Here is a 25,982-nt window from a genome sequence, read left to right as displayed (position 1 = left end):
AGGGGACTCACAGCTCCCTGCCCGCCTTCTGAGGAAAGGGCTTAGGAAACAGCTAAGAGCCGTGAGCCCTGACTCCGACACTGGCCTTCCTCCTAGGGGCCTCGGTGTGCCCCTCTGTAAAATGGGGGTGATCCCCCTGAGGCTACCTTCCCAACAGGTGGATGTGGGAATGCTTGGCTCCAATTCTGGAGAAATGGAATTGAAGCTTCTCCTGTCTCCTCCTTCCCACCCGTCCTGGCCAGCTCTATAACCACGTGTTCAGAAGGCTTGGCTGGATGCCGTCGGGGAACCCTGAACTGTGTGGGGTTGGAAATACAAGGAACGTTGAGCTTGGGAGAGAAGAGCCCGAGGATAGGGGTGAGGATAAGTGTGTGAGAGTGTGTGTGTCTCTGTATATGAGTGTGTGAGAAATCCCTGCTGCTTTCTGACACCTGGCACACACTGATGTTGCCCCGTATCTGAGGAGCCCCATGGCTTTTGGGGGGCTACGAGCTGGAGGCTGGGCTGTGCTCCCCCTAGACCTCAGCCAGACCAAAGGTGTGGGGCAGCAGAGCCAGTAAAATGTGAGGAACCACCAGCTTTAAAGAGCAGTGGAGCTTCCCCCTCCATGGGGGCATCTGCACTGACGTGAACGTGCCTTGGACACAGCCTCTGCCCCAGCCCCCCCAGACCCAGACTGGGGGCCCTCTGTCCCGGTGGGGGAGCCCGGTTCTGGAGGGGGAGATCTGTCCGAGGAGCTCGCCTCCACTCTCCTCGCCTAGGAAGTGGCAAGCGTCAGAGCTGAGCTTGCTGCCTAATCTAGGCTCTGGGTCTCCAAGGCCGGGGAAGGTGGGAGCTACAGCCGCCCACTGGGGAGCGAGCTCAGCGAGAACCCAGATGGACAGGACCCTGCAAGGAGCAAGGCAACTTAGTGGAGCCCCCACCCAGGAAGAGCAATAAGAAAACTTACAGTGTGAGCTACTGGGTACAGCGCCCACAGTGTGCCCGGCTCCGTGCCCTCCAAGTACATCAGATGCTGGTGACATCCTGGCAATTGGAGCAGGAACTTCCTTCTATCAGCTTTTACGATCACATTTTCCGCCTCACAGGAGGGGGGGTCCACCCACTTCTCAGGCCCAACTCTCAGGGACCCTGTTTGGGGTTTTTGATAAAGATACTGTGGTTTGTCATCCTTCTGCAGTTCATTTTACAGATGAGGAGACCAAGGCAGCCAGCGTTAAGGGACTTGCCCAGGGTCACACGACTACTAAGGATCTGAGACTGGATTCGAACTCACACCTTCCTGCCTGGAGGCCTCCTGCCCTGCTCTGTCTCCTGGCTGGTCTCACACCAACCTGAGCAGGGCACTTTTTTTTTTTTTTTTTTTTTACATTTTAAAAATTAATTTTATAATTTTATCTTTTTTGTTTTTTTGACAGTACATATGCATGGGAAACTTTTTACAACATTATCGCTTGTACTCACATTTATTCTGAATATTCCCCTCCTTCCCTTCACCCCCTCCCCACAATGAAAGGCAATCCCATACATTTTACATGTGTTACAGTATAACCTAGATACAATATACGTGTGTAAATACCATTTTCTTGTTGCACATTAAGTATTAGATTCCGAAGGTATAAGTAACCAGTGTTCCTTCTCTGGGTGTAGTTATTTCTGTCCATCATTGATCAACTGGAAGTGAGTTGGATCTTCTTTATGTTGAAGATTTCCACTTCCATCAGAATACATCCTCATACAGCATTGAAGTGTATAGTGATCTTCTGGTTCTGCTCATTTCACTCAGCATCAGTTGATGTAAGTCTCTCCAGGCCTCTCTGTATTCCTCCTGCCTGTCATTTCTTACAGAGCAATAATATTCCATAATCTTCATATACCACAATTTACCCAACCATTCTCCAATTGATGGACATCCATTCATCTTCCAGTTTCTAGCCACTACAAAAAGAGCTGCCACAAACATTTTGGCACCCACAGGTCCCTTTCCCCTCCTCAGTATTCCTTTGGGATATAAGCCCATTAGCAGCACTGCTGGATCAAAGGGTATGCACAGTTTGATCACTTTTTGGGCCTAGTTCCAGATCTGAGCAGGACACTTTGTGGAGGATGTGAGAGGAGGGCATTAAAGCCCTTCATTGCATCAAGTCTCCAAGTGCCCCCATGGTGCTTGGCGCAGGGTCAGGTGCAAAGGGCACCAAAGGAAGCCAACCATGGCTCTCTGGCCCTGCCAGGCTAAGGAGGAAGACGGGGAAGAGCTCCACATAATAGTGCGGTTACGCAGGTGCTCAGAGAGATGGAGTCAAGGCAGCAGTGGGGAGGTGTCCTGGGGGAGGAGCAACAGAAGTGGGGGGGACGGTGGAGACCCCCCAAAGGGGGGGCTTCAGACAACCCCAGAGCCACTTTTTTGCCTGTTTGATCGATTTTGTTTTTTATTAGTGTGTTTTAGCTACACACTGATGCTCTCCTCCCTGCTCGCTCCCTGCACAGATAAGAGCAATCAAACAAAATTGTTGGCCAGGTGAGGAAACACCCTCCTCATTCTGCACCCCTGGTCCCCCGCTCTCTGCTGAAGCATGCTTTCCAGATGCCTTTTCCTGCATATTCTTGTGGCCGTTGTGTAGAATTTTCTGCTGCCGCTTCCTCATCTCTATTCCGGCTCGTACAAATCTGCCCACGTTTCCCTGAAATTCTTCATTTTCATGGAGAATTGGCCTGGCCATTTCCCAGTTTGGGGGTTCCTGCTTTCCTTCCACAAAAAAGTGCCCCGATAATTATTTGTGTAGAATTTCTTTGACATCCTTGAGATACAGTAGTTACATCACTGGATCAAAGTCTGTGTCTCTTTATGCCGAGGATGCAGAGATTTTTAAAAGTATGTGTCTCCCACAGAGAGGACTGTGGGAACCGAGTGTGATTCACAACCCAGCATTTTCACTCCCTTTGCTGTTGTTTGCCTGTTAATTTTCTTCTTTTTCACTGGTTTGTTTTGATTTTTGTGCGGCACATTAATCGTATAACTATGTATGCTGCCCTCTAGGGGAGGTGGGGGGAAGGGGAGGAATTGAAACACAAGGTTTTGCAAGGTTTAAGGTTGAAGAATTGTCCAGGCAGATGTTTTGAAAAATTAAAAAGTTTTAATAAAGAAAAAAATAAAATAAAAAAAAAGTATGCGTTTCAAAATCTATTGCTCTGGGTCTTTTTTTTCTCTTATTGGTTGGAGATCAATGGCCAGGTCTACATGAGGGGCAAGGGGGAGGTGGGGACTCCAAAGTCTCTGTGGCGTTCCTTACAGTATGGTCTCCTCTGGGAGCAGGTTTCTTGGGGGCTTCTGGAGCAGCCTTCGTTTCAGTTCGGAGTAATAATCACCCCGAATGCGGCCAGGAGGGAAAGTGCAGGTCCTTTGGTGTCTCTTCCAAAATCTTATCTCCTTCCCTCGGGGCTGGCTAGCTTTTCTGGAGGCCTCCCGATCTTGCTCTCGGTGTTCTCCACAGGAGGACCCGCCGCCACTTCTGTCTTCCTCAGTTCTGCCCGACTGCCTTCTCTGGCTTGTGAATCTCCCAGAGCGCCTCCTGCTGGAGGCTCCAAGCTCTCTTAAAGGTGTGAACTCGAATCATTGGGATGGCGCTCTCTCCCTCACCTACCTGGGATCTTGGGCTCGCTCCCTCTCAGGCGGGGTCCTCGGGGGGCCGCCCCCCCTCAGCAGGAGGTGACCTCGGGTCTGACTCCAGGCCTCCAGAACCATCCCATGCTGGCGCTCCAGTCCCACACGGGTCTTGTCCATCCCGATGCCGACGATGACCTGCCGCCAAATGTGGACGTGAGCCTGGCGCGCTCAGCCTGACGGACGGTGGGGAAGGGCCGTGGAAGCTCTGGCCACTCAGTCTCAGGGTCCCTCGGGGACTGCTTAGCTGTAGTGCTCTGGGATGGAAAGCATCACAGTGAAGGAGAACCAGGAGTCTGGAAACCCTCCGAGAAAGGCCTTGGGAAGCTTCCCCTGAAGAACATTCAGGGATGCTGGGGGGAAGTGTTCTCAAGCCTCCATTGCACTTCATCTGAAAAAGATCTGGGGGTCTCAGTGGGCTAAAGGTCACCATGCATCAACGGGGTCATATGGCCATTAAAAGGTTACCATGGAAGTGCTTAGCAGCAGGGCCTGGGGCTAGGACCTCTGCCTGGGTAAGCCAGCCGGGCACACTGGCCTGGCAGTGTGAGTATTAGCTGGACAGTGTCCAGAGGGTGATCAGATGGCCTTGGGATTCTTGCCAAAAGAAAAAAGACCATCAGAAAACGGCACTCCAGATTGTGCAACATCTAACAAATAAAACATGCTTATGTCAACCAAATTAAGTTAAATATAGTTTTATTTTATATTTGTATTTAATTTTTCCAACAGCTTTTAAAAGTTATAAAATCCACAAATCAGACACAAAAGAAAACAACCCTAAAGTAGTGCAAAGGGGAAAAGGCAAACTCGAACAAAGACAAAGGACTAAGGATAAACTGCTTACATCCCTCATGCGGCGACGATATCTGTGTATCGCCCCCATCCCTGTCATCATCATGGTCACAGTCTGTGATCTCGAATGGAATTGAAAACAAAACCTCAAGCTAGTGGAGTTGAAGATTTCTAGTGACTAGAGCTCCAGGCTGGAGTCAAGAAGACCTGAGTTCAAATCTAGCTGCAGACACTTAGCTAGGCGGCTCCAGGAAAGTCATTTCACCAGTTTGCCTTAATCCACTGTGGAAGGAAAAGGTAAAGCACTCCGATCCCTTTGGCAAGAAAATCTCAAATGGCCAAACAAATCAAGCTCCCGGCTCTACCATTCTCTAAGAAAAACAAGAACTTCCAACGTTTCACAGAAATCTTGGGGTCCCTCGGCCCAGGGAGAGCTGCCCGTCTCAGGGCCTCACCTATAGAGATGAAGGTCAGACTGACCCAAGAAGCTCGGGCCGCCTTGGTGGCTGCAAAGGTCTTAAGAAGCTGCAGAATCGTGTGTGTGTGTGTGTGTGTGTGTGTGTGTGTGTGTGTGTGTGTGTGTGTGTGTTCTGGGCCCGATGAGCACCATTGGACATCTCAGAATCTCCCGTCCCATCCCATGTCTCTTCTGTTCTGGGACATCGTCCCCGCTCCAAGGAAACAGGAGGCCTGATCTGGGGCCACCTCCCTCTCCTCCTGTCTCCTTTGGTGCCGCCATCATGCACCGCCCTGGGCTCCGGTTTAAATACTGGGGCAGAGACGTCTGGGCTCCTGGGGGCCTTCTTTTAGTTGTTACCGATGGCTCCCCAGGGTCTTTTTGTCTAAACTCAGCCGAGAATCTCTGAGAGCCACAGGGTCATATGCGGAGAGGTGAAGGGATGAAGCAGGACACGTGGCTCCTCTCCACGGTGAGGGGGCAGCAGTGGGGGAGTCAATGTGGAGCAGCGGGGACCAGGAGGCAAGAGCACGGACCAAGAACATAAGGCCGTAGCTCTGTGGGCTCTGAGGTTGGGGCAGCAGGACGCCCAGGGCCCCGGGGGGGGGGGGGGAGGCAGTCTGGCAGGGAGGTAATCCAGGAACCCAAGCATGCTTTCCCGGCCCCGCCTGCCTCCGGCTTTCGGCAGGTGTCATGGGCGGTGACTGGACTTTTCACATTATCTAAGATTGAGAAAGGAGCTTTCTGAGAGAACGTCTGGCTCTGGGAGTCGGGGGTCCCACGCAGACTGACATTCAGGCCGGCTTCGTAATCACTTTTGGAGGAAACAAGCAGGGAGTCGATAAATCTGAAACGCAAGAAAAGGCCATTAACTCCTGGAGGCTACTTCTTGTTGGGTCTCGGCCCTCCGGGTCCAAGGCTTGCTCTGGTGGGAGGGCAGGCAGGGCAGGCCATACCCTTTGGGATCCAGGGGAGAGATTTGGGAGTGGGATCTTGGGATTCCTTGGGATCTTAGAGACCACCTCCCCCTCCCCCCATGATCCTCTGCAGAACAGAGCAGTGGACTCTTGCTGAGAGGCCGTCCGGCTTCCCCTCCTCTGCAGTTCTCCTCTAGAACCGGTCCTGTGAACCCCGAGCGCTCACTCGGCCGGGGAGCCAGCCCGTGGCCATCTGAGCCCATCGGGGTCTTCCCGGGTCCCCGTTCTAATACCCTTTGCAGAACCGTGACATCTCTGTCCCCACGAGAGCCGAGAGGTGTCCGGGCTCCTTCCCCGTCTTCACGACACCAGACAAAACCAGGCCGCCTCCATCCCTGAACTTCCTACACCTTCCCCGGTTCTGTGACTGTCCCCTCCTCCCGGGACGCCAAGCCCCGGGGTCACCTGCCGGACACACAAGTCCACTGAGGGGCAGCTGTGGGCCAGCTCTCCCGGGAAGTCTCCCCAGCTCTCCCTGCTTCCAGGCAGTCTCCCTGCAATGGGCTTTTTCACATCCCAGGTTCCTGCACAGCTCTTTGACATCAACCCCCTTGCCTCCTCTTGGATGGCCGTGACTTGGCTGCTATCTCCTTTCCCAATGGCTCCAGCCCAGATCCTTCCAGAGCCTCCGCAGGCCCCCCCGCTGCTCAGAGGAGTGCTGGTGGGCAGGGGGAGGGGGCTCTTTCTGCCCAGGGTCTCCTGCTTCTCTGACCAGGTCGTGGGCGCTCCCCCGAGTCCCAGCTGTTGGGGACCCAGGACCGGCGAGCCCTCCCCCGGTCGCTCCTGCTCTAGAGCCTGGCGCTCGGCCACGCTCTTCTCCCTGTTCCTCACACCGTGACTGGCGGCGTCCCCTGGCTCAGGGGTTTATTTCTTATGTTCTCTGGGGGGAGCGACGGCCCCAACCTGTGTTTACTGTGTACTTGGTCCTGACTGAACGGAAGCTCCCCGGGGGCAGGGACGACTCCTTTATGTGTCCCCGACCCCCAGCCCACTGCCCGGCCCGACCGCAGAAAGTCTCGTCTGACCGCGTGGAGACGGAGCCGTGGCACCGGCACCGCGGGCCTGCTGGGCTGACTGGGCCTGGCCCAGGCTCCGGGCTGGAACTGGCACCTCTGAGCTGGGAGGGCACTGGAGGCCCCCCAATCCTGGCAGGGATTTTGCCGCTGAGCCCCTGTCTGCCACTCTCTGTCCCTTCCTTGGCCCTCTGAGGTCAAACAGGACTAGTCTCACCCCAGGATGCCCTAAGATCCCCCTCAGGGATCCCGCTCTGGGTAATGCTGCGCCCGGGAGCGCGTTTAGATGGCGCCACAGGTGGAGAGACCACCTGCCGCGAGTTCCAATCCTGGCCCTGCCGAACTGGCCGGTCCCCCCAGGCCAGGCGCGGCCTCCCATGGGCTGAGCGCCCAGCGGCACTGGCCCAGTTAGCACAGGCCTGGCCGGACGCTTCCTGAGCACCTTCCGGCTCCGGGGCCAGCACGTTCCCGGGCACTGAGCCGGGCGCCTTACCTGTGGCCGGGCTAGAAGGAGAGGGGGCCGTAGGGCATGAGGTGGTACTGTTCCAGGGCTGGCGCCAAGACCGTCTGCAGCATGCGGTAGTCGGGCTTCTCCTCATACTTCAACACCATCACCGCCTTCAGGAAGGCCTTCAGCGCTTCTGAAACACAGCGAAGCCCGCCCGCCAAGCCGGGTCAGGCCGGAGACCTGGGCCGCCTCCCATTCTCTCCGACCTTGAACCCAGGTCGAGTGCCCAAAGACATCTGGTCCCACAAGCTGGGGCGGGGGCGGGCCCTCTCGGAGGAGCTGGGCTCCCCCACACCTTCCCAACCCACCTGAGGGCTTTCTTTGGCCACAGGACCGCCTCACGAGCTCCGCCACATCGTGCAGGAACCTGTCAAGAGCAGAAAGACAAAACAGAAACAAAAGCTCGGTCAGCTCTCGCACCGCTGACGCCAGTGTCCGGGCCCGCCAGCTCGGACCTCCTCTGAAGCTGAGCTGGAGGGAGCGCTCCGGCCCAAAGGGGCGTTGTTACAAAGTCCGCCGCTCACACTGGGACTCAGTGCGCCGTGACGGCGAGGAGGGCGGGGGACCCCCGTGCAGCCCGCCTCGAGGCAGGTCTTGGAGAGCTGCCTCTTTTCCCCTGAACACCGTTCTCTCGCAGGGTGCGTCTCTAAGGCTCCCGAAGGCCCCACGAAGCCTTCACAAATCTCATTTCCTCTCAACGGCCACGTGATGGTTGGAAGCCCTGCATCTGCCCGTGTATCCGGGAAGCTGAAAGTCCCCTGGGCCTGGCCATGCGTCTGGCCTCCAGGCACCGGCCTCTAAACTGCTCATACCCCCTGAGCCCTGCCACGTGGGGCTCCCGGGACTTCTCCTCCACCTGCAGATTCACACGCTCTTTCCTATGCCATCTGGGCCATCTTTGAGATCACCCAGGGATCTCCCTGAGCCCCTGGCACCCCACCGAGGGCTCAGCACTTAATAACTGGCAGTCACTAAAGCGCCCTCCGCATCTGGGCCCCATCCATCCACAAGGACCGACCCACCAGGCTGCCCATCCCCCAGCTCCCCGCGTCCGCCATTTCTGCAAGATGTGCCAATGCCTCCCACAGTCGGAAGGGCAGGCATTCGTAAACTTAGAGCGAGAGCAAAGGCAGCTCCACAGCCTCCTGCTTCCCCGGCCGAAGGGGGGGCCCAGGCCGGGAGGGACCGAGCCGTGGCGGGAGTCGCAGGCACAACGTTCAGGCGCACCAAGTGAACAACGCTGGATAAATAAGAAGCGGAGGGCCCTGAGGGAAAGCCCTAATGTGGGAAAGCGCCCCCCAAAGTCCCCCGGAAAACCAGTGGCCCCCTGGCGGGAGAGCCCAGTTCTGCCCCGGCCTTCCGGGCTCCGGGCCGCCCAAGTTGGGCAGTTTTAGGTCACTGCGGGAGCTCTCGGCAGCGCCTTTGATTCCAGGCCCACCCACCATGGGCACATCCCTCGTGACTCACCTCTCCTTCTGCCCCATGACGGCCTGAGCGTCGGGAAGCTGACCGGTCCACGGCAGGGCCCCGTAGAGCCACTTCAGAAGGCAATAGCCGAGGGCCTGCAGGTCACTGCGGCGGGAGGGGTCTGGGGAGAGCCGACACAGCCCACCTTGGCGTGGTGCGGCAGCCGGCAGAGCCGCGGAGGCCTAGGAGGGCGAGCCCAGCCCCCGCTCTCCCGAGGAGGAGCCCGGGCAGCAGGGTCTCTGCCCCGTCCAAGCCCGAGGCCTCCGACAGTGCAGAGGCGTGCGGGGCCAGAAGGGACACGGGAGGGGGTGTCTGTCAGGACCCCGTCTTAGCAGGCCCAGGGAGGAAGGGACCCCTGAGCCTGTACTCCTCCTGGGCCATGCCGGCCCGGCCCGGGTCTGCCCCTGGGGCTGGGGATGGAGCGGCGGCCCCGCAGGAGGCACCTGTGGGCCCCCCCCTCACCTATGCCCCTGTGCAGATCCAGGCTGATGAATTCGAGCGTTCCCTGGTGAGGGTCTCTTTTCTTCTCCACGCACGGCACGTGCTTCCCTCCGGGGCAGTAGCGGAACACAAAGCTGTAGCCAGCCAGGGTGACCTGGAGAGAAGGGACGGAGGCCGCGGCCACTTGGGGCCCATCCAGCGGCTTCAGGGACGCCCGCCCCCCTCCCTTTGCCCGAGGCCCTCGGGGCGTCTTCTCCAGTGTCCCCAGCCCTGCCCCAGGCCCTCGGGAGAGCAGAACAAGGGAGCGGCACAAGGGGCGACTCTCGGGCGTGAGAGCCGGCTCCGAGGGGGCCGACCCTCCTGCTCTGGGCCCCAGCCCTGTCTCCTGGGGCCCGTCCGAGAGCCCGCGAGAGCCCTCCGCCCGCAGCCCAGCCCGTGACGCTCGGTCCCCAAAGGGGCCCAGAGGACGTAGAGCTGCGGCCAGACTGCGGCCCCGGGACACGGTCCGAGAAATGAGGCCGCAAGAGACCCAGTTCCGCTGCACCAAGGAGAACGAAGTGCCCCCCCCGGGAGCCACGGGGGCAGACTGGCTCCAGGCGCCCGTCAGCAAAGCTTCGAGGAAAAGCCCCGGCGGGCGCCGAGACCCGTCCCAAGTGCACGAGCCCCAAGCGGCCGCAAAGGAGGCGAGCGCGCAGGCGGAGAACGCGGGCAGGGCGGGCCCCGGAGGGCGTCGCAGACTCCCGCGGACCTTTCTCTTTTCCGCAGCAGAAAAGCAGAGCGAGCCAAAAAGTGACTCCGGGGGACAAGAGACCCTCAGGCCGAATGGAAAGGAGAAAGCACGGAAGGAAATGGACAGCATTTCCTAGGAAGAACCGAGCCAGGAAACAGCTGGGGGCGCCGTGGGCAGAGCTCCGGCCCCCAAGTCAGGAGGACCCTGGGCGAGTCCCTGACCCCAAATGCCTCACCCCACAGGTCAAGGAGGGAACTGCAGAGCCACCGGACGCCGGGGCTAAATCCCCCGCAAGCGGGGGTCCGGCTGCGTGCTGAGGGCCCAGGAGGCCCCCGAGGAGAGGAGCCCAATAGAGAAGACGAAGCGCGAAGACCAGGGATTCAAGGGGGAGAGAACTGAGGCTGAGATTTCAGCGGGGACTGCTAGGGGGCAGGGAGCTCAGTGGTCAGCGCCGAGCAGGGGGAGCGTGCCAGGCCTGGGGGAGGCCAGAGCAGAGAGCCACGAGCCTCTCCCCAGGAGCCTCTTCCCACAAAGGCGACTGCCCACTTGCGGTGGGTCACTCATTTATCAGGCTCTCCCCGACTCCCCCGGGCTTTTCTTGGCCATTCCCCTCTCCAGCTCATTTGACAGATAAGGAAACTGAGGCAGGCGGGCCCAGTGACTTGCCTGGGGCCACAAGGCCAGGCAGCGTGAAGATGAGCGATTCCAAGCCTGGCGCTCTAACCACTGGGCCACCGGGGCGCTCCCGGCCAACCCCCACAAAAGGCTTGTTCTTCGTGGACGTTGGCCGGGGGCGGCACACAGCAGGTGCCGAATGATTGCTTGTGGACTGTCTGGGTGCCTGAACCCCAACTTTTGGCTCTGGGAAGAGCTTTGGCCGGCCCCACCACGGAGCCCAGTCTAGAAGGGGGGAGACGCAGGGACCTGTGTTTGGCGGCCGTGTCCCCGGGGCCCGCACGGCCAGGACAGCTGGAGACGCACGGGGGTCGCCATCGGCCCCAGGGCCAGGCGCTTCCTAAGTGCTGAACGGCCAACGGATCTCAGGTGAGCGAGAGAATCCAACTGTTCGGAATCAGGAGCCTAACGGTCCCGCCGCCGGCCAGGCCTGGGGCACGGGGCACTGCCTCTCAGCGAGGGCACCCGAGGGCTACAGGCGAGGGGCTCTAGGCAGGCGCCCTCGGGTCCGGACCCCGCTGGCCCTCTGGGGGAGCACCGGGAGGGAAGCTACGTGTCCAGGACCATTCAGCTCCTGAGTCTCAGAAGGAAGGTCTGGAAGCAGGTCCCTGAGGAGCGCCCCGAGGCCCTGGGAGACCAGCCCGGCCGCCAGCCCGACAAGGGTCTCCAAGGACTCTCCCGCTACACAGGCGGGCGCCTCCGCCACCTGCGCCCAGAGGTTGGCCGGGCCGGGGCCGCTACACCCGGGAAAGCCCAAGTTCGGTTCCAACCTCGGCCCCTTGGGGGCTGGTGACCCCAGCAAGTCACTGAACCCCATTTCCCTCAATTTCCTCATCTGAAAGGCGAGCAGGAGGAGGAAAGGCAGACCGCGTCAGTATCTTTGTCCAGAAAAACCCCAAAGGGGGTCACAGAGTGAGACGGGCCTGAGACCCCCAGCGCAGAACCGGGAGCCATGGGGGAGGTGGAAGAAGGGAGGAGCGAAGGAGCCAGGCCAAAGGAGGCCGGCCACGTCCTCGGGAGGTCACGCTTGCCGGCCCGGGGCGAGCGGCTCCGGGTCCCAATGACCTGTGGACGGCCTTCCGGGCCGGGCCGGACCCACCTGGCCAGGCGTGTCCGGATTCACAAAGATGTTCTCTGCCGAGATGTTTCCGTGAACGTACTCGTTCTCATGGATGAATTCCAGGGCATCCACCTGAGGGAGAGAAGCGGGAGTCCGCTCGCTCTCCGGCCGCCGCGGGGCCGGCCCTTCCTCCTGTCGTCACCCCCGTGACCGTCCTGGCTCGCTCGGACCCCCTCGCCTCGGCCGGTCGCCCCACCCTAGGGCATCGATCTGGCCACGCCATCCCCTCCCCCAAACCTCGGGAACCTCCTGGCCGGGGGGCGGCCTCCGAGCTTGGCGCCCGTTGGGGCCACGAGTCCCTTCTCCGTCTGGCGGCCCTCGCCTCTCCGGCCGAACCCCTCACCACGCTGGCTGTGGCCCCCGCCCCAGCGCCTTCTATCTCCGGGCTACCTTAGAGAGGAGCAAGCTCCTCGCCGCTGAGGTCTCCGGGGCCTACGTGACCCCCGGGGTCCCTTCCAACCCCGAGATTCTGGCATTCTTGGCCGAGGGGAGCCGTCCTGGGTCGCAGAAAGGACCCCCCGCTAGAAGGTCAGATGAGGGGCCCCGAGACCATGGAATCCTGGAAGGGACCTGAGCGTCCCCTGCTCCGACCACTCGGAGGCCCCTGGGGTCCCCCCAAGGGGGGAACGAGCGTGTGGGACTCGGGGCCCGCTCGGGAGCTCCCCGAACGCACCAGTCTGAACAAGAGATGGAACACGGTCAGCTCTGCCAGCATGTTCCTGGGGCGCTCGTCCAGGACCGACTGAAGGCTTCTCCCCAGCCCGGGGAACACCAGGAACCTGAGGGCAGAGGGCGGTCCGGGGCTGGGAGCTCCCGCCAAAGCCACGGGCCCTCGGGCCAAGCGGGGGTCTCCGGCCGGCCCGCCGGGCCACGCTACAGGGGGGAACTCAGAGCCGTCTCTGAGGCTGCTGCCCCCTTCCCCGGGGCCCCCACTCACCTGTAGGTGTCCTGGTGCAGGCCAAAGGTGACGCAAGCCGGGATGGCCAAGAAGGGGAGGGAGCGGGCCTTCTTCCATCTGTCCACTGTGGGAGAGAAAGAGGCCGGGAGGTGGGTGGCAGCCCCTTCGGCCCCCCTCGCCCTCCTGCCCCTCGGAGCCCTGGGGGTGGGGGCTGAGCAGAGCTCCCCAGGGGAGCCCCAGGACTGGGAGTCGTGAGCCTCAGTCTTCTCCTTTGCAAAATGGGAACACCAGAAGTCCTGCCGCCTGCCTGGCCGGCTGGGGGGCCAAAGGCCCGGCCCACTGACGGAGCAGCCCAAAGCCTCCCCAGGGGACTTCGGGAAGCGGCATCACCGGGGCCGCAAGAGGGGGGACAGGGGCTTCCCCGCTGCAGCCGGTCCGATGCCCGGGCCCAGCCTCCGTTCCCGAGGCCTCCGGGTCCGGCCGCGGACAGAAGGCCTCGGGCCGGGCGCTCTGGGCCGCAGCGGGCCCGTCTGGCCAGATGGCATTGCTCCCGCTCCACGTCCTCAGTCTGTGATTTCTTCCTCCCAATAAAACGCTGGATCGTCCCTGTCTGCTCGTCTGAGGCCGGCGGGAGCCCCGGTCCGGGCCGCCTCCAGGCCAGGACCCTGTGGGGGCCTCGCGGAGCCCCCGGCACCCGCCTTTCCCTGAGGGAGAGGCCAGAGCCGGAAGGGGGGCAGGGGGCCAGGGCCGTGGACGGGCTCCTCCCACCCCCCATGGAACGATCCCGAGCTCCTCCCGGAGAAGCAAACACAGCTCAGCGGGAGCCCCGGGGGAGCTGCCCAGGAGGGCCATCAGCCCCTCACAACCTAGTGTGAACAGGAGTCGGGGTGGGGTGGGGGTGCCCCTCTTCTCCCGGCGGGCACCTTCTTTCCCTTTCGCTGCTCTCTGGAAGAAGTTCTGCTCATGGAAGAGGCGGCCGTTTTTCAAGTCCTGGGGGGGGGGGAGGCAGAAGGGGGAAAGACACAGAAGATGAAGCTCGCCAGCTGGGGGAGGCGGGACACCTTCCAGAACCGCCGGAGGGGCCCCTGCGTGCCCGCTTGCCCAGAGGCGGGCCGACGATGTGCCCAGGCCGGGGCTGTGTGGCTGAGGAGCCAGCGGCACTGTGGGAGGCCCCCTCCCCTCCGCGTCATTCTGCGGGGTCCCCAGGGCAGCGGAGCGTTTGGCTCAATCCATGGTAATGAGCTCCTCATATTCCCAAGTATGCAAGGGAGCTTGAAGCGTTCCCTGGGGATGTGCCGAAGGGCGTGTTCGGTGCCAGCGGGGACCCCCGAGGGCTGGCGCGGTGCCCTCGAGGAGCTTCCCTCCCTGGAGGCTGGCGCCCCCCCCCGCACCCCCCCCCCCCCCCCCCCCCGCTCCTGCTGTCCAGATGCTAGATGCCGTTCTTTGCCACGCTCCCTCCCAAGGGTGTCTGGAGGGCGGGGAGGGCGCCCGCGGGGCCGGAGGGGGGAGTGGGGACCCCGCCCGAGGAGCCTGGGCACCCTGCCTGCTCTGGAGAAGAGAAGGCTCGGGCACCGAAGGAGCAGGATCAGCGGGGCCCCTGCCCGGGTTGGGGGCCGGCTCTCCGCCTCCCCAGCCCCCTGCGGGACGTCTCGGGGCCCACGCGGCACTCACTAGTTTGAGGGAAAATCGCTGATTCGGGAGCACGGAGCCGGAGGCCGGGAAGGCTGGGAGGGAGGGGAGAGGCCGCTTGTCAGAGGCCGGCCGCCCCAGCTTCCCCAGGAGTCCCTCCCGAGGGGGGTTCCACGGCCCGCTCTCCCCGCCCCCATTCTGGGACCCTGACCCTCCCTAACCCCCCCAGGCTGGCCCCCGGACAAATGGCTGCGGGGCTCCCCACCCCCCACCCAGGCTGGGAGTCTGGGGCCGTGGGGCCCCTTTGCCGCCCCCCCACCTTCAAAGAGCATGGCGCCCTCGGCCCTGGTCTCCAGCTCCCCCAGCCTCCAGCGCCGGCCGTCCTTGTCCGTCAGGACCTTGACCGTGCCCAAAGCCTCTGGGGACAGCACCTTGGTGGGCCTCGGCCTCTGGGGGGAGCCCTGGCCTTTGGGGAGACAGGAGCGGGGGCTGCAGAGGGGGCCCCGTGGGGAGCAGGAGCCTTCTTGGCCACAAGGGGGAGGTGGGGAGCCCCCCGCTCCTCATGGCTCTGGGTCTGGGGAGGGGTCTTGGCTACGGAAGGCACTGGACAAGACTGAGGCATCCTTTAGCCCTGGGACCACTGGGGGAGAGTGGGAGGGGAGGAGGAGACGGCCCCCGCGGAGGGAAGCTGGGCCTTCTCTCTCCCCCAAGCCTGAGAGAGCGGCCGTGGCTACACCGGGGTCAGGCCCCCCCTTGTCCCCTCCCTCCCTTCATTCTCCCTCCCCCGGGAGACGGGAGGACGCGGTGTGGGGCGGCTCGGGAGGGCAGGGTCGCTGCTGCCGGGCACAAGTTTCAAGGAGCCAAATGTCAGCCCAGTCCAAGGAAGACCCTCCCCCCCCACCCCGCCCCAGGGCTCCGAGGACCCCACCGCCTGGGGGTCAGCAGCAGCCGGAAGGGTCACCCCCGGAGTAAGGCACAGAAGGGGTCCCTTCCGGCTGGCCTGGGGCCCTCGGAGGGTGGGTGCGTCCCGATTCCGGGCCCTGCTCCCCCTGCGGGGCCGGCGCCTTCCCCTGGGAGAGCAAGGGCAGAGGCAGAGGGGGGGGGGGGGGGGGGAGCCGGGGCCCTTCCCTCCCGCATGGCTGCAGCCGGCCGGCTCTACCTTTGGCCTTCCCCAGCGGGCTGGTGGTGGCAGTGACCCCCTGGGGTCTGGGGGGGGAGGTGGGAGGTGAGGTGCCGGGCGAGGCCCCCTTCATTCTCTTCCTCTGGACCCCTTGGCCTGGAGCCTCTCTCTTCCTGGAGGCTGGGGGGACAGAGAGCGAGTAAGCACGCCCGCCCCCCCAGCCCCCAACCACGTCTCCTGCCCAGCCCCGAGCCGGCCCTTCCCACAGGAACCCTCCTGCGTCCCTGGGGGGGGGGCAACCGCCCCCCCCCACTGTGCCCTCACCCCCGTGAGCCCCCAAGGTACCTTCTCCGGCGGCCCCGAGCGCCTGCGGAGAGCCTCGGCTCCCCGCGTCATCCTTACGGGGCAGGGGGTCCCCGCAGTAGGGACAGAAGGTGAAGGTGGGCTTCACCTCCTCCCCGCACTCTGGGCAGAAGCGGATGGGCCTGTGGGGGAGCGGGGTGCGTCAGTCAGCAGTGGGGGGGGGCGCCCCGAGGTCCGGCCGGTGCTCATCCCGCTCCCCCTGGCACCAGTGGGCAGGGCTCGAGGCTCCCGCAGATAACAGGCAGACGCCACATCCGGAGCCTGGCCCATCCCTGCCCACGGGTGCCCTTCCTCCCATTCCCAGAGCTTCCTGAGGGCAGGGCAGGGCCTAAACCTGCCTAAATCCGGCCAGCCTAGGGAAGGGTGCAGAGGGAGCCACCCCCCCCTTCCCAGCCTCAATTATCCCATCTCTAAAACGGACAGGAAAGCAGGAGGAGCCCTCCCTGGGGGCCGTGGCTGGGGGAGGGCCAGAGCCCAGGCTTTGGAACCCCCGATGGTGCCCTGGAGGCTTCCTGGTGGGCCTGGCCGGCAGGGCCGGTTCCCTCAGGCTTCTCCACCATGAGGTAGGTGCCCGCTGGGCCAGGGGCGGCCCTTCCAGGGACTTGGCCTTCGACCGGGCCGAGGACCAGTGCCGAAAGCGCTCCAGGAGCAAAGGAAAGAGACCCGGCCCAAAGGTGAGGGCCAGGCGGCCTGCAGGGGAGGAGCCGCAGAGAGCCGGTGAGGGGGCAGCTCCAGGGCCCGTGGGGGGGCTCCCCTGCTTCCAGGTGGGCTTCCTTGATCCAGGGCCAAGAGCCAGCACAGCTGTGGCCAGACCTCAGGGGGAGCCCAAGCCCCACAGCTGGGAAGACCCCTGTCCAGGGAGGGGGTGGAGAGGGAAGCCCCCCCCAGCACCTCCTGGAAGTACCCTGAGGGGAAAGTGTGGGGCCAGGTGAGGCGCCACCCCAAAACAGATTCAGGGGCCCTGGTCTGTCCTTCCCTCTCAGGCCGGCGTTCTTGGACCAGCCTATCCCCCCTCACTCTCAAAGAAGAGGGAAGCCGGCTGCCCCCTCCCAGGAGGGGTGGTGGGCCACAGAAGCCCCTCTAGGCCATAAAGCCCCCCCAAGCCAGGAACCCCCCCAGGTCAGAAAGCCCCCCCAGGCCAGGAAGCCCCCCCAGGCCACAAAGCACCTCAAGGCCAGGAAGCCTCCAGACCCCCCCCCCCCCCGAGGCGCAGCCCAGTACCTGTGCTCAGGGGTGTCCCATGGGCCTTTCCCAGGCCCGGCTGCCATGTTCCTGCTGCGAGGAGGGAGTGTCTCCAGCTGGGATGCCCTGGGGACCAGATGGGAGCAGCTGCAGACTTTGGCCAGGAAGTCAACGTTTCCTCCTAATTAGGGCGGGGAAAGGGAGGGCGAAGGAGGGAGCCAGGGACAGGGGACCTGGGGACCTGGGCCCGGAGCGGCCGGAGCCCCAGGGTGCTCGCCCAGTCCAGCCTCTCCGCTCCCTTGGGGGTCCGCGGACCCGAGAAGACAGAGCAGGAAGTGAGGGAGCCAGGTCCCGAGGGACCCCAGGAGGTGCTGCCAATGGCCCACTGGCCTGTGCCCTGGAATGCCCTCCTCGGGTCTCCTGGCGCCTCCCATTCCTTCCTCCTGCTAACAGCCAGCTCTGAGCGGCGCCTTTGACCAAGATGATCTCACCCGAGCTGGCAGGCGCAGACTCCAGATGCCCCGTGCCAGCTGCCTGGGCCACCCTGACAGGAGGGGCGCCCGATGCCCCCCGGTCCCAGACAAGCTGCCACAATCCCCCAGCAGAGCGTCCTCAATCCCCAGACCCGCCCTGGGAGCCGGCAGAGCCTGCGCCTCGGTCTCGGACTGGCTGGGGGACCCTCGTGGCCTCAGTTTGCTCATCTGTAACATGCCTGCAGACCCCCCATCTCTCTGCCTGAAAAACCTCAAATGCGGGCACGAAGAGTTAGACACGACCAAACAAGCCCTTCCTCCTATTTCTGCCTCTGACTGGGATTTTTGTGCCCAAATGCAAGGTCCCTTTTTGTGAAGGTGCCATGGGCTCCTTTCTGTCCCTTTTCAATGTTCTGGGAGGTCCCTCACACCTAAGTTTTCTAGGACTCTATTAGCCCCGTCCCCCAGCTGCTGCTTCTTTTGTGCTTGGATTTCTCTAGTTCCGAAAGGGGAGGTTGAGGTCCTCCCTGGTGCAACTTGGCCGGCTGCTTCTTCCTGCAGGTGGCTTAGCTTCTCTAAGGGTCTGGATGCTCCGGTGTGCGGTTAGAGGCGTTATCTACTGCCCCTTTTAACACGCTCTCCCTCCTCTTTTCATTGGATCTTTTTGCTTTATCTGAGATCAAAATGGCGACCCCCGCTTTTTTTTGCTTCAGCTCCAGCCTTTTGCCCTCTCTCAGTATCTGTTTCAAATGTGTTTAAGAGGCCTCCAAGTAAGGGAACTTTGTGGCTCAGTTTACCTTAATTCCATCCCAACCCCCTGCCTGAGGGAGCACTGGAATGTGGGAAAGGAAGAGCGGGAGGAGCAGGAGCCCCACACAAGGGGGAATGGGGAGCAGAGGTCATGTGACCAGGCCTGCTTTGGGCCCAGGGAGGTGGGCGGGACTGAGGCCCTGAGGAGGTCACTTCCACAGCCTGGGCAGGAGGCGGGATTAAATCAAGGAAGTGGAGAGAAAGGATGCCCAGGGGGACACGGGGCAGAAGGGACAGCCCACTACCAGGCTAGTGGGGGGGGTCCCAAATAAGGAAGTGGGGGGGAGCCCCTAGGAGCTGATGAGGAGCATCTGAGTCTTTGGCCTGGCAGTGCCCACCCTCTCAGCTCCTGCAGCAGAAGGCCTCTCCAGGGCTGCTAGAACCTTCCTCTGAGTCCCCCTCCCCCAGGGGGTCCCTCAGGGGCCTTCCTCTCTGACCCCCCCCTCTCCCCAGGAGGGCCTTCTTCTCAGACTCCTCTCTCCCTGGGGGGGTCTTCCTCTCTGACACCCCCTCCCTCAGGGCCTTCCTCTATGACCCCCCCCTCTCTCTGAGGGGGGGTCTTCCTCTCTGATCCCCCCTCCCCCATGGCCTTCCTCTCTGACACCCCTCTCCCTGGGGGGCCTTCCTCTCTGATCCCCCCCTCCCCCAGGGCCTTCCTCTCTGACACCCCTCTCCCTGGGGGGCCTTCCTCTCTGATCCCCCCCTCCCCCAGGGCCTTCCTGAACTCTGATCCCCCCCTCCCTCAGGGCCTTCCTCTCTGACCCACCTCTCCCTGGGGGGGGTCTTCCTCTCTGACCCCCTCTCCCTGGGGGTCTTCCTCTCTGACCCCCCTCCCCCAGGGGCCTTCCTCTCTGACCCCCCCTCCCCTGGGAGCCTTCCTCTCTGACCCCCCCTCTCCCCAGAGGGCCTTCTTCTCAGACTCCTCTCTCCCTGGGGGGGCCTTCCTCTCTGACCCCCCTCCCTCAGGGCCTTCCTCCCTGCCCCCCCTCTCCCTGGGGGCGGGTCTTCCTCTCTGATCCCCCCTCCCCCAGGGCCTTCCTCTCTGACCCCCCTCCCCCAGGGACCTTCCTCTCTGACCCCCCCCTCCCGCGGGGCCTTCCTCTCTGACCCCCTCTCCCTGGGGGTCTTCCTCTCTGACCCCCCTCCCCCAGGGCCTTCCTCTCTGACCCCCCTCCCCCAGGGACCTTCCTCTCTGACCCCCCCCTCCCGCGGGGCCTTCCTCTCTGACCCCCCTCCCTGGGGGCCTTCCTCTCTGACCCCCCCCCTCCCCCAGGGGGCCTTCCTCTCTGACCCCCTCTCCCGCGGGGCCTTCCTCTCTGACACCCCCTCCCCCAGGGGCCTTCCTCTCTGACACCCCCTCCCCCAGGGGCCTTCCTCTCTGACCCCCCTCTCCCTGGGGGTCTTCCTCTCTGATCCCCCCTCCCCCAGGGCCTTCCTCTCTGACCCCCCTCCCCCAGGGACCTTCCTCTCTGACCCCCCCCTCCCGCGGGGCCTTCCTCTCTGACCCCTCTCCCTGGGGGTCTTCCTCTCTGACCCCCCTCCCGCGGGGCCTTCCTCTCTGACCCCCTCTCCCGCGGGGCCTTCCTCTCTGACACCCCCTCCCCCAGGGGCCTTCCTCTCTGACCCCCCTCTCCCGCGGGGCCTTCCTCTCTGACCCCCCTCCCCCAGGGCCTTCCTCTCTGACCCCCCTCTCCCTGGGGGTCTTCCTCTCTGACCCCCCCTCCCGCGGGGCCTTCCTCTCTGACCCCCTCTCCCCCAGGGCCTTCCTCTCTGACACCCCCTCCCCCAGGGGCCTTCCTCTCTGACCCCCCTCTCCCTGGGGGTCTTCCTCTCTGACCCCCCCTCCCGCGGGGCCTTCCTCTCTGACCCCCCTCCCCCAGGGCCTTCCTCTCTGACCCCCCCCGCCCCCCCCCCCTGGCTGTCCAGCCCTGTAGCAGGCAGGCTCCCCAGAGCGGGCCCGTGGGCTGACGAAGCCTGCAGGCTCAGGAGGCGGGCGCACAATGGCCCAGACTTCATTTGCTCCACATTTATTAGCCGCCCGCTGGGTGCCCGGCCAGGGCTGAGAAGGGGACCCAAAGCCCCGCCCCATTTCCAGGCCCGGATCCAGAAGGGGGCGGGAACACCGCTGCTCCCACCCCAAGCCGATCGGGGGCACGCTGGGGGAGGGGCGTCGGCGCACGCGGACTAAGCCCCTCCCTCCCGGCCGCGCCTCGGAGAGGACTCGGCGCCCCCAACAGTAAAAGGGCCTCCCGGCTAAAAAGGGCGGGCTGGCGTTCGGAAGGCCGTGACGTCACGGGGAGGGGGAGGTCGCTTCCCCAGGCAGGGGCGGGCCGGCGGCAGTGACGCCACGGGGCGGGCTCGGCGGTTCCCCCTGACACTCGCGCCCCTCCTCCTCCCTCCTCCCCGCTCATTCGCTCACCTTTCTGGAAGAGTCGCAGCCACTTCGGAGGGCGGGGCTGCGCGCGCTACGTCAGCCCCTCCGCTGCACTGCGCACGTGCGGACGTTCTTCCGGACCTCCGCGTTCGGGAGCTCCCCGCGGGCTCCATGTCGCAGTCTCGGCGGCGCCCGGCTTCCCACGGGCCGGCCGCGGGGCCGCGGGCCGGGCTCGGTGCCGCTGTCGCCTCCCGCGTGCGGAGAGGCCCTGGTGGCGAAGTTAGGGGCGATGAGGAAAAACCCCACGGCGTCTCTGAGCATGCGCCACCTGGAGCGTTCACGAGCGGTCCTCCAATCAAAGGCCGCTCCTGCACCCCGCCCCTCTGCACGTGCTCGGGTCCACAACAACCCGCAGCGTCTTCCGCCCGGCCGCGTTTGAGACTTGTGGGCAATGTAGTCCGCCGAGGGGGGCCGCGGTGCTGGCGCTCGGATGGAGAGAAGGGCGCTGTGTACGGGACGGAGGAAGAAGGAAGGAGATGGGGGAGGGGACTCTTCCTCCCTTCTCTTTCTCGAGGCTTTTGTTTTTAGACTTAGGAAGGACGGCAGCTAGAAAATTCATCTGGTGCAACTGCACTCTTTCCCCTCTCCCATTTTACAGGTGGGGAAACCGAGCCCCCAGAATGCGATCACATGACCCTTCTGCCTCCTAGCATCCCTCGAACAGGCTCCCTTTCGGCCCTCCCCGGAGGCCCTACGCACCTCGCCTCTGGCCTAGTTCCGTGGCTAATGCCGGGGCTACCTTCCCCACGGCTGCCCCCTTGGTTTTCCGAAGTGCAGAGCCGATCACCGCAGCTCCCCCTGCAACCAGGACAGCAGCAAGTAGCATTTACCTGCGGCCTGAAGGTTTGCATGTCCTCACAAGGACCCGCTATTACCCCCAATTTACTGTCCAATGTATGTTAAACATGGTAAGAATATATGCTAAGTCCAATATATGTATACATCCAATTATCGTGCTGCACAAAAAAAACAAAAAAAAAAAAAAAGAGAAACAAAATAAAACGCAAGGAAACAACAAAAAGAGTGAAAATGCGGTTGTGGTCCCCACTCAGTTCCCAGGCCTCTTTCTGGGAGCAAATGGATCTCTTTATCACAAGACCATTGGAACTGGCCTGAATACCTCGTTATGGACAAGAGCCACGCCCATCAGAATCCGTCCTCATACAGTGTTGTGGCTGAAATACACAACAATCCCTGGTCCGCTCGTGTCACTCAGCATCAGTTCCTGTCAGTCTCTCCAGGTCTCTCTGAAATCCTCCTGCTGGTCATTTCTTACAGAACAACAATATTCCATAACAGTCACATGCCACAATTTATTCAGCCATTCTCCCTCTGAGGGGCATCCACTCGGTTTCCGGTTTCTTGCCCCTATGAAAAAGGCTGGGAAGCTTCACCTTGACCCCTCTCAACTGTGCATCAAATCCCGCTTGAATCCTGCGGGTCTCCAAGCCAGGCGTCTGCTGCCATAGAATCACAGCAGAAGATCAGGAGGGGAGGGACATCAGCCCGGACTTGACTGAGAAGGCCCTCTCTGACAGAGCCGGCGGTCAGGGGGCCTCCAAGCAGCGCTGGAGGCAGCTCAGGAACTTAATCAGGTTTTTCCTCCGTGAGCCTAAATTGGCTTCTTAGCCATTCCCCCCAAAAGAGAAAACTTCTCAGGACCTGCCCCGCCCCCATCCGTACCTAAGGCATTGAAAACGAGAAGCCGTGTTCGCCCTTTCTTCCCTTAGAATGTGAGCACCTTGAGAGCAGGGGCTGTCAGATTCGCCATGATATACCTCCAGCACTTAGCACTGTGGTTTGTTTTGTTGTTGTTCTTTTGGGTTTTTTTTTTTTTTTTTTACATTTACTCACTCATTCATTCATTCATTCACTCCTTCACTGATTTTCTCTCTGCTGTGTCCAAGTCTTTGCTCACCAGAGCATGAGATAAACGATTACCAAAGAACTGAGCACAAATTTGGGGGAAAAGGCCTGAGTTAGGGACTTGGATGGCTTTGCTCACTCCAGGAACTTCCCTTCTCCCCTCCCAGACCTCAGTTTCTTCCTCTGAACAAAAAGATGGGGGGCTTTGACTAGAGAATCGTTTCAAGCTCTGCCAGCACTGACATTTGATGCTTTAAGCTCCCTTGGAGCTTGGGAAATCAAGATAGAAAACATGCATCCTCCCCCTGGGAGCCGGGCGGGACTCCGGGGTCGGTTTCCAACTTGGCCACAGCAGGTCTGTAACTGTAGAGAACTTCCAGGAAGCTAGAAACTTCTGGAACTAGAATGTCCACCTCCTCCTAAGATTAATAATTCATTTAAGCTGGAAATCATGAGAAAACATAAGGTCCTGGCACAATAACTAGGGCATTGTCAACTTCAAATAAGATTGAATTCCTTAGAAACTAATAACATGCTTCAGAGTTCGATCATAGAAAACAGAAACCGGAGTTAGCTACAGAACAAGTTTTTAATAGTACCATGGTTTTAAGATATACAAGCAACGTGATTTCTCTCAATAAAAGCCTCCGTTGAATTATCAGTAATCATCTCCTTATTTTCAATCAGCACTAGAGTATTTGTGTTGTGCTAGTCCCACCACGTAGCCTTCTTTTTGTATTATTATTTGTAACGGGCAGTTGTTCTCACCTATTTGTTAAGTGTCTGAAATCAAATTAGATCAGCCCTCCTGAATTCAGGGCTAGTGCTCTATCCACTACGCCACCTAGCTGCCCCCATACAGTTATTTTTTTTTTTCTTTTTTTAAAAATTAAATTTATAATTATAACTTTTTTTTTGACAACATATGCATGGGTAATTTTTTATAACTTTATCCCTTCTACTCACTTCTGTTCCGAATTTTCCCCTCCCTCCCTCTATCCCCTCCCCTCGATGGTAGGCAGTCTTATACATGTCATGTCTGGGTCTTCATAGCCCAATTTGGGATTTTCTTGGCAAAGATATTAGGGGAGTTTGCTGTTTCCTTCTCTATCTCATTTTACAACTGAGGCCAACAGAGGGAACGGAGCTGGCCAGATGCAGGTTTTCCTGACCCCAAGCCCAGCATTCTATCTATGTGCCACCTCATTGCCCTGGGTGGGACCTCACCTCATAATAGCAGACTGAGGGCAGATTGAGACTTTTTATGACTAGCTAATGTGTAAATTTGTTTGAACTCTTAAGTATTTGTTACAATATATGTGTGCAGAACCGAATTTCTTATTTGGACAGGAAGAATTGTAAGGTAAAAATAACCTGGGAAGAAAAACAAACATGCAAACAGGTTGCACCCATTTCCCAGTGTTCCTTCTCTGGGTATAGTTATTTTTGTCCATCATTGATCAGCTGGAAGTGAGTTGGATCTTCTTTATGTTGAAGATTTCCACTTCCATCAGAATACATCCTCATACAGTATTGTTGTTGAAGTGTACAGCGATCTTCTGGTTCTGCTCTTTTCACTCAGCATCAGTTCATGCAAGTCTCTCCAAGCCTTTCTGAACTCATCCTGCTGGTCATTTCTTACAGAACAATAATATTCCATAACCTTCATATTCCATAATTTACCCAACCATTCTCCAATTGATGGACTCCATTCATTTTCCAGTTTCAAGCCACTACAGAAAGGGCGGCCACAAACATTTTCGTGTATTCTTCTTTTTTGGAAATTTTATTTATGTTTTATTTTAACACACATTATGAATGATGTTGGGAGAGAAAAATCAGAGCAAAAAGGAAAAACCATGGGAGAGGGGAAAAAATTTAAAAAGAAGTGAACATAGCATGTGTTGATTTATATTCAGTCTCCTTTTTCTGGATGCAGATGACATTTTCTGTCCAAAGTCTATTGGGATTGTCTTGGATCACTAAACCATTGAGAAGAACCAGGTTTTTCATAGTTGATTGTAACACGATCTTGCTGTCACTGTGTACAATGTATTCCTGGTTCTGCTTGTTTTGCTCAGCATCAGTTCATGGAAATCTTTCCAGACCTATTCCCCCCCCCCCCCCCAAGGCTGGGGTTAAGTGACTTGCCCAGGATCACCCAGTTAGGAAGTGTTAAGTATCTGAGACCACATTTGAACTCAGGTCCTCCTGAATCCAGGGCTGGTGCTCTATCCATTGCGCCACCTAGCTGCCCCGTCCAGACCTTTCTAAAATCAGCTTGTCCATAATTTTTTTATAGAATAATAATAACCCATTACCTTCGTGTATCACAACTTGTTCAGTCATTCCCCAGTTGATGGGTGTCCATTCATTTTCCAATTCTTTGCTACCACAGAAAGAGCCACTACAAACATTTTTGTACATATGGGTCCATTTCCTTTATGATTTCCTTGGGAAAATGGCACTGCTGGGTCAAAGGACATGCACAGTTTTATCGGCCTTTGGGCATACTTCCAGATTGCTCTCCAGAATGGTTGAATTCGTTCATAACTCCACGAACAATGTATTAGTTTATAGCCTTCTTTTTGGAAGAGGGTGTGTGACGAGCTGAAGCCCCGAAGAAGGTGCTTCAGTAGATGGTAAGGATGAAATGAGAGAATTAGAGCTTCTCTGGCTCTCAGCGCGCTTTAAGAAAGCAAAGCTGTTACTATATCGGTGTAATGAGCCAGAACTCTGTACTTGAAACAAGGATTTTTACAACAAGGTGTTAACTAGTAGAATTGATAAGACAAGGGTTATCTAGTTTAGCATGGTGATTTAATAGTTCTCTAGTTCAGTAGGATTGAATTAATCTTACAACAAATATTGGTTCCTTAGTGATCTAATGATTGGCTTCTACTCAGTATGATGAATGGATTTAATTGTAATAGAGCATTTAAACAGAGTCAGGGGGGACTGGAACAGACTCCGGGAAGACAGAGGACTGGAGGCTGGAGCACAAGCTCCAGACAGAGGTTATCGTAGTAATCCTCCTGCCTCCCCCACAGAAGCCAAGACATGTTTCAGAGGACCTCCAGAAAGCTAGCCCTAGATTGTGAAGGAAACGATAAAGATTTTTGGACTTTCTCTCTGGCTATTCTCATGGTGATTACTCGGCTGAAATGAAGGTTGGACCAGAGACTAACTAGAAACTAACCAGAACACTACATGTTTGTTGGTATTTTAAATGAATTTTTTTCCAATTTCCATAGAATCTACCTTTTCTCCCTCTACCTCCCTTTCTCCCAATTTAAAAAGAAAGGAAAAAAGAATCCTTGTAACAAATACTTAGAGTTCAAACAAATTTACACATTAGCTAGT

General features: G+C 59.6%; 1 protein-coding gene across 1 annotated transcript; it reads right to left on the bottom strand.

The window, feature by feature from the left end:
- Positions 1-4,343: 4,343 nt before the first annotated feature.
- On the bottom strand, positions 4,344-21,733 carry VRK3 (VRK serine/threonine kinase 3). Its single transcript, XM_074308059.1, has 15 exons — positions 20,739-21,733; positions 17,076-17,162; positions 15,837-15,976; positions 15,531-15,671; positions 14,691-14,837; positions 14,414-14,466; positions 13,666-13,732; positions 12,782-12,866; positions 12,518-12,623; positions 11,824-11,916; positions 9,341-9,473; positions 8,879-8,999; positions 7,720-7,778; positions 7,397-7,544; positions 4,344-5,760 (listed from the first exon to the last, which is right to left on the bottom strand). The coding sequence occupies exons 1-14, from the start codon at positions 20,864-20,866 to the stop codon at positions 7,408-7,410; spliced, it is 1,497 nt and encodes a 498-aa protein (XP_074164160.1). The 5' UTR covers positions 20,867-21,733; the 3' UTR covers positions 4,344-5,760; positions 7,397-7,407.
- Positions 21,734-25,982: the final 4,249 nt, after the last annotated feature.

Source organism: Sminthopsis crassicaudata, chromosome 3 (assembly GCF_048593235.1).
Source record: "Sminthopsis crassicaudata isolate SCR6 chromosome 3, ASM4859323v1, whole genome shotgun sequence".
Taxonomy (NCBI): Eukaryota; Metazoa; Chordata; class Mammalia; order Dasyuromorphia; family Dasyuridae; genus Sminthopsis; species Sminthopsis crassicaudata.
The sequence above is the reverse complement of the archived record's forward strand: the minus strand, read 5'-3'. Positions and strand labels throughout refer to the sequence as shown.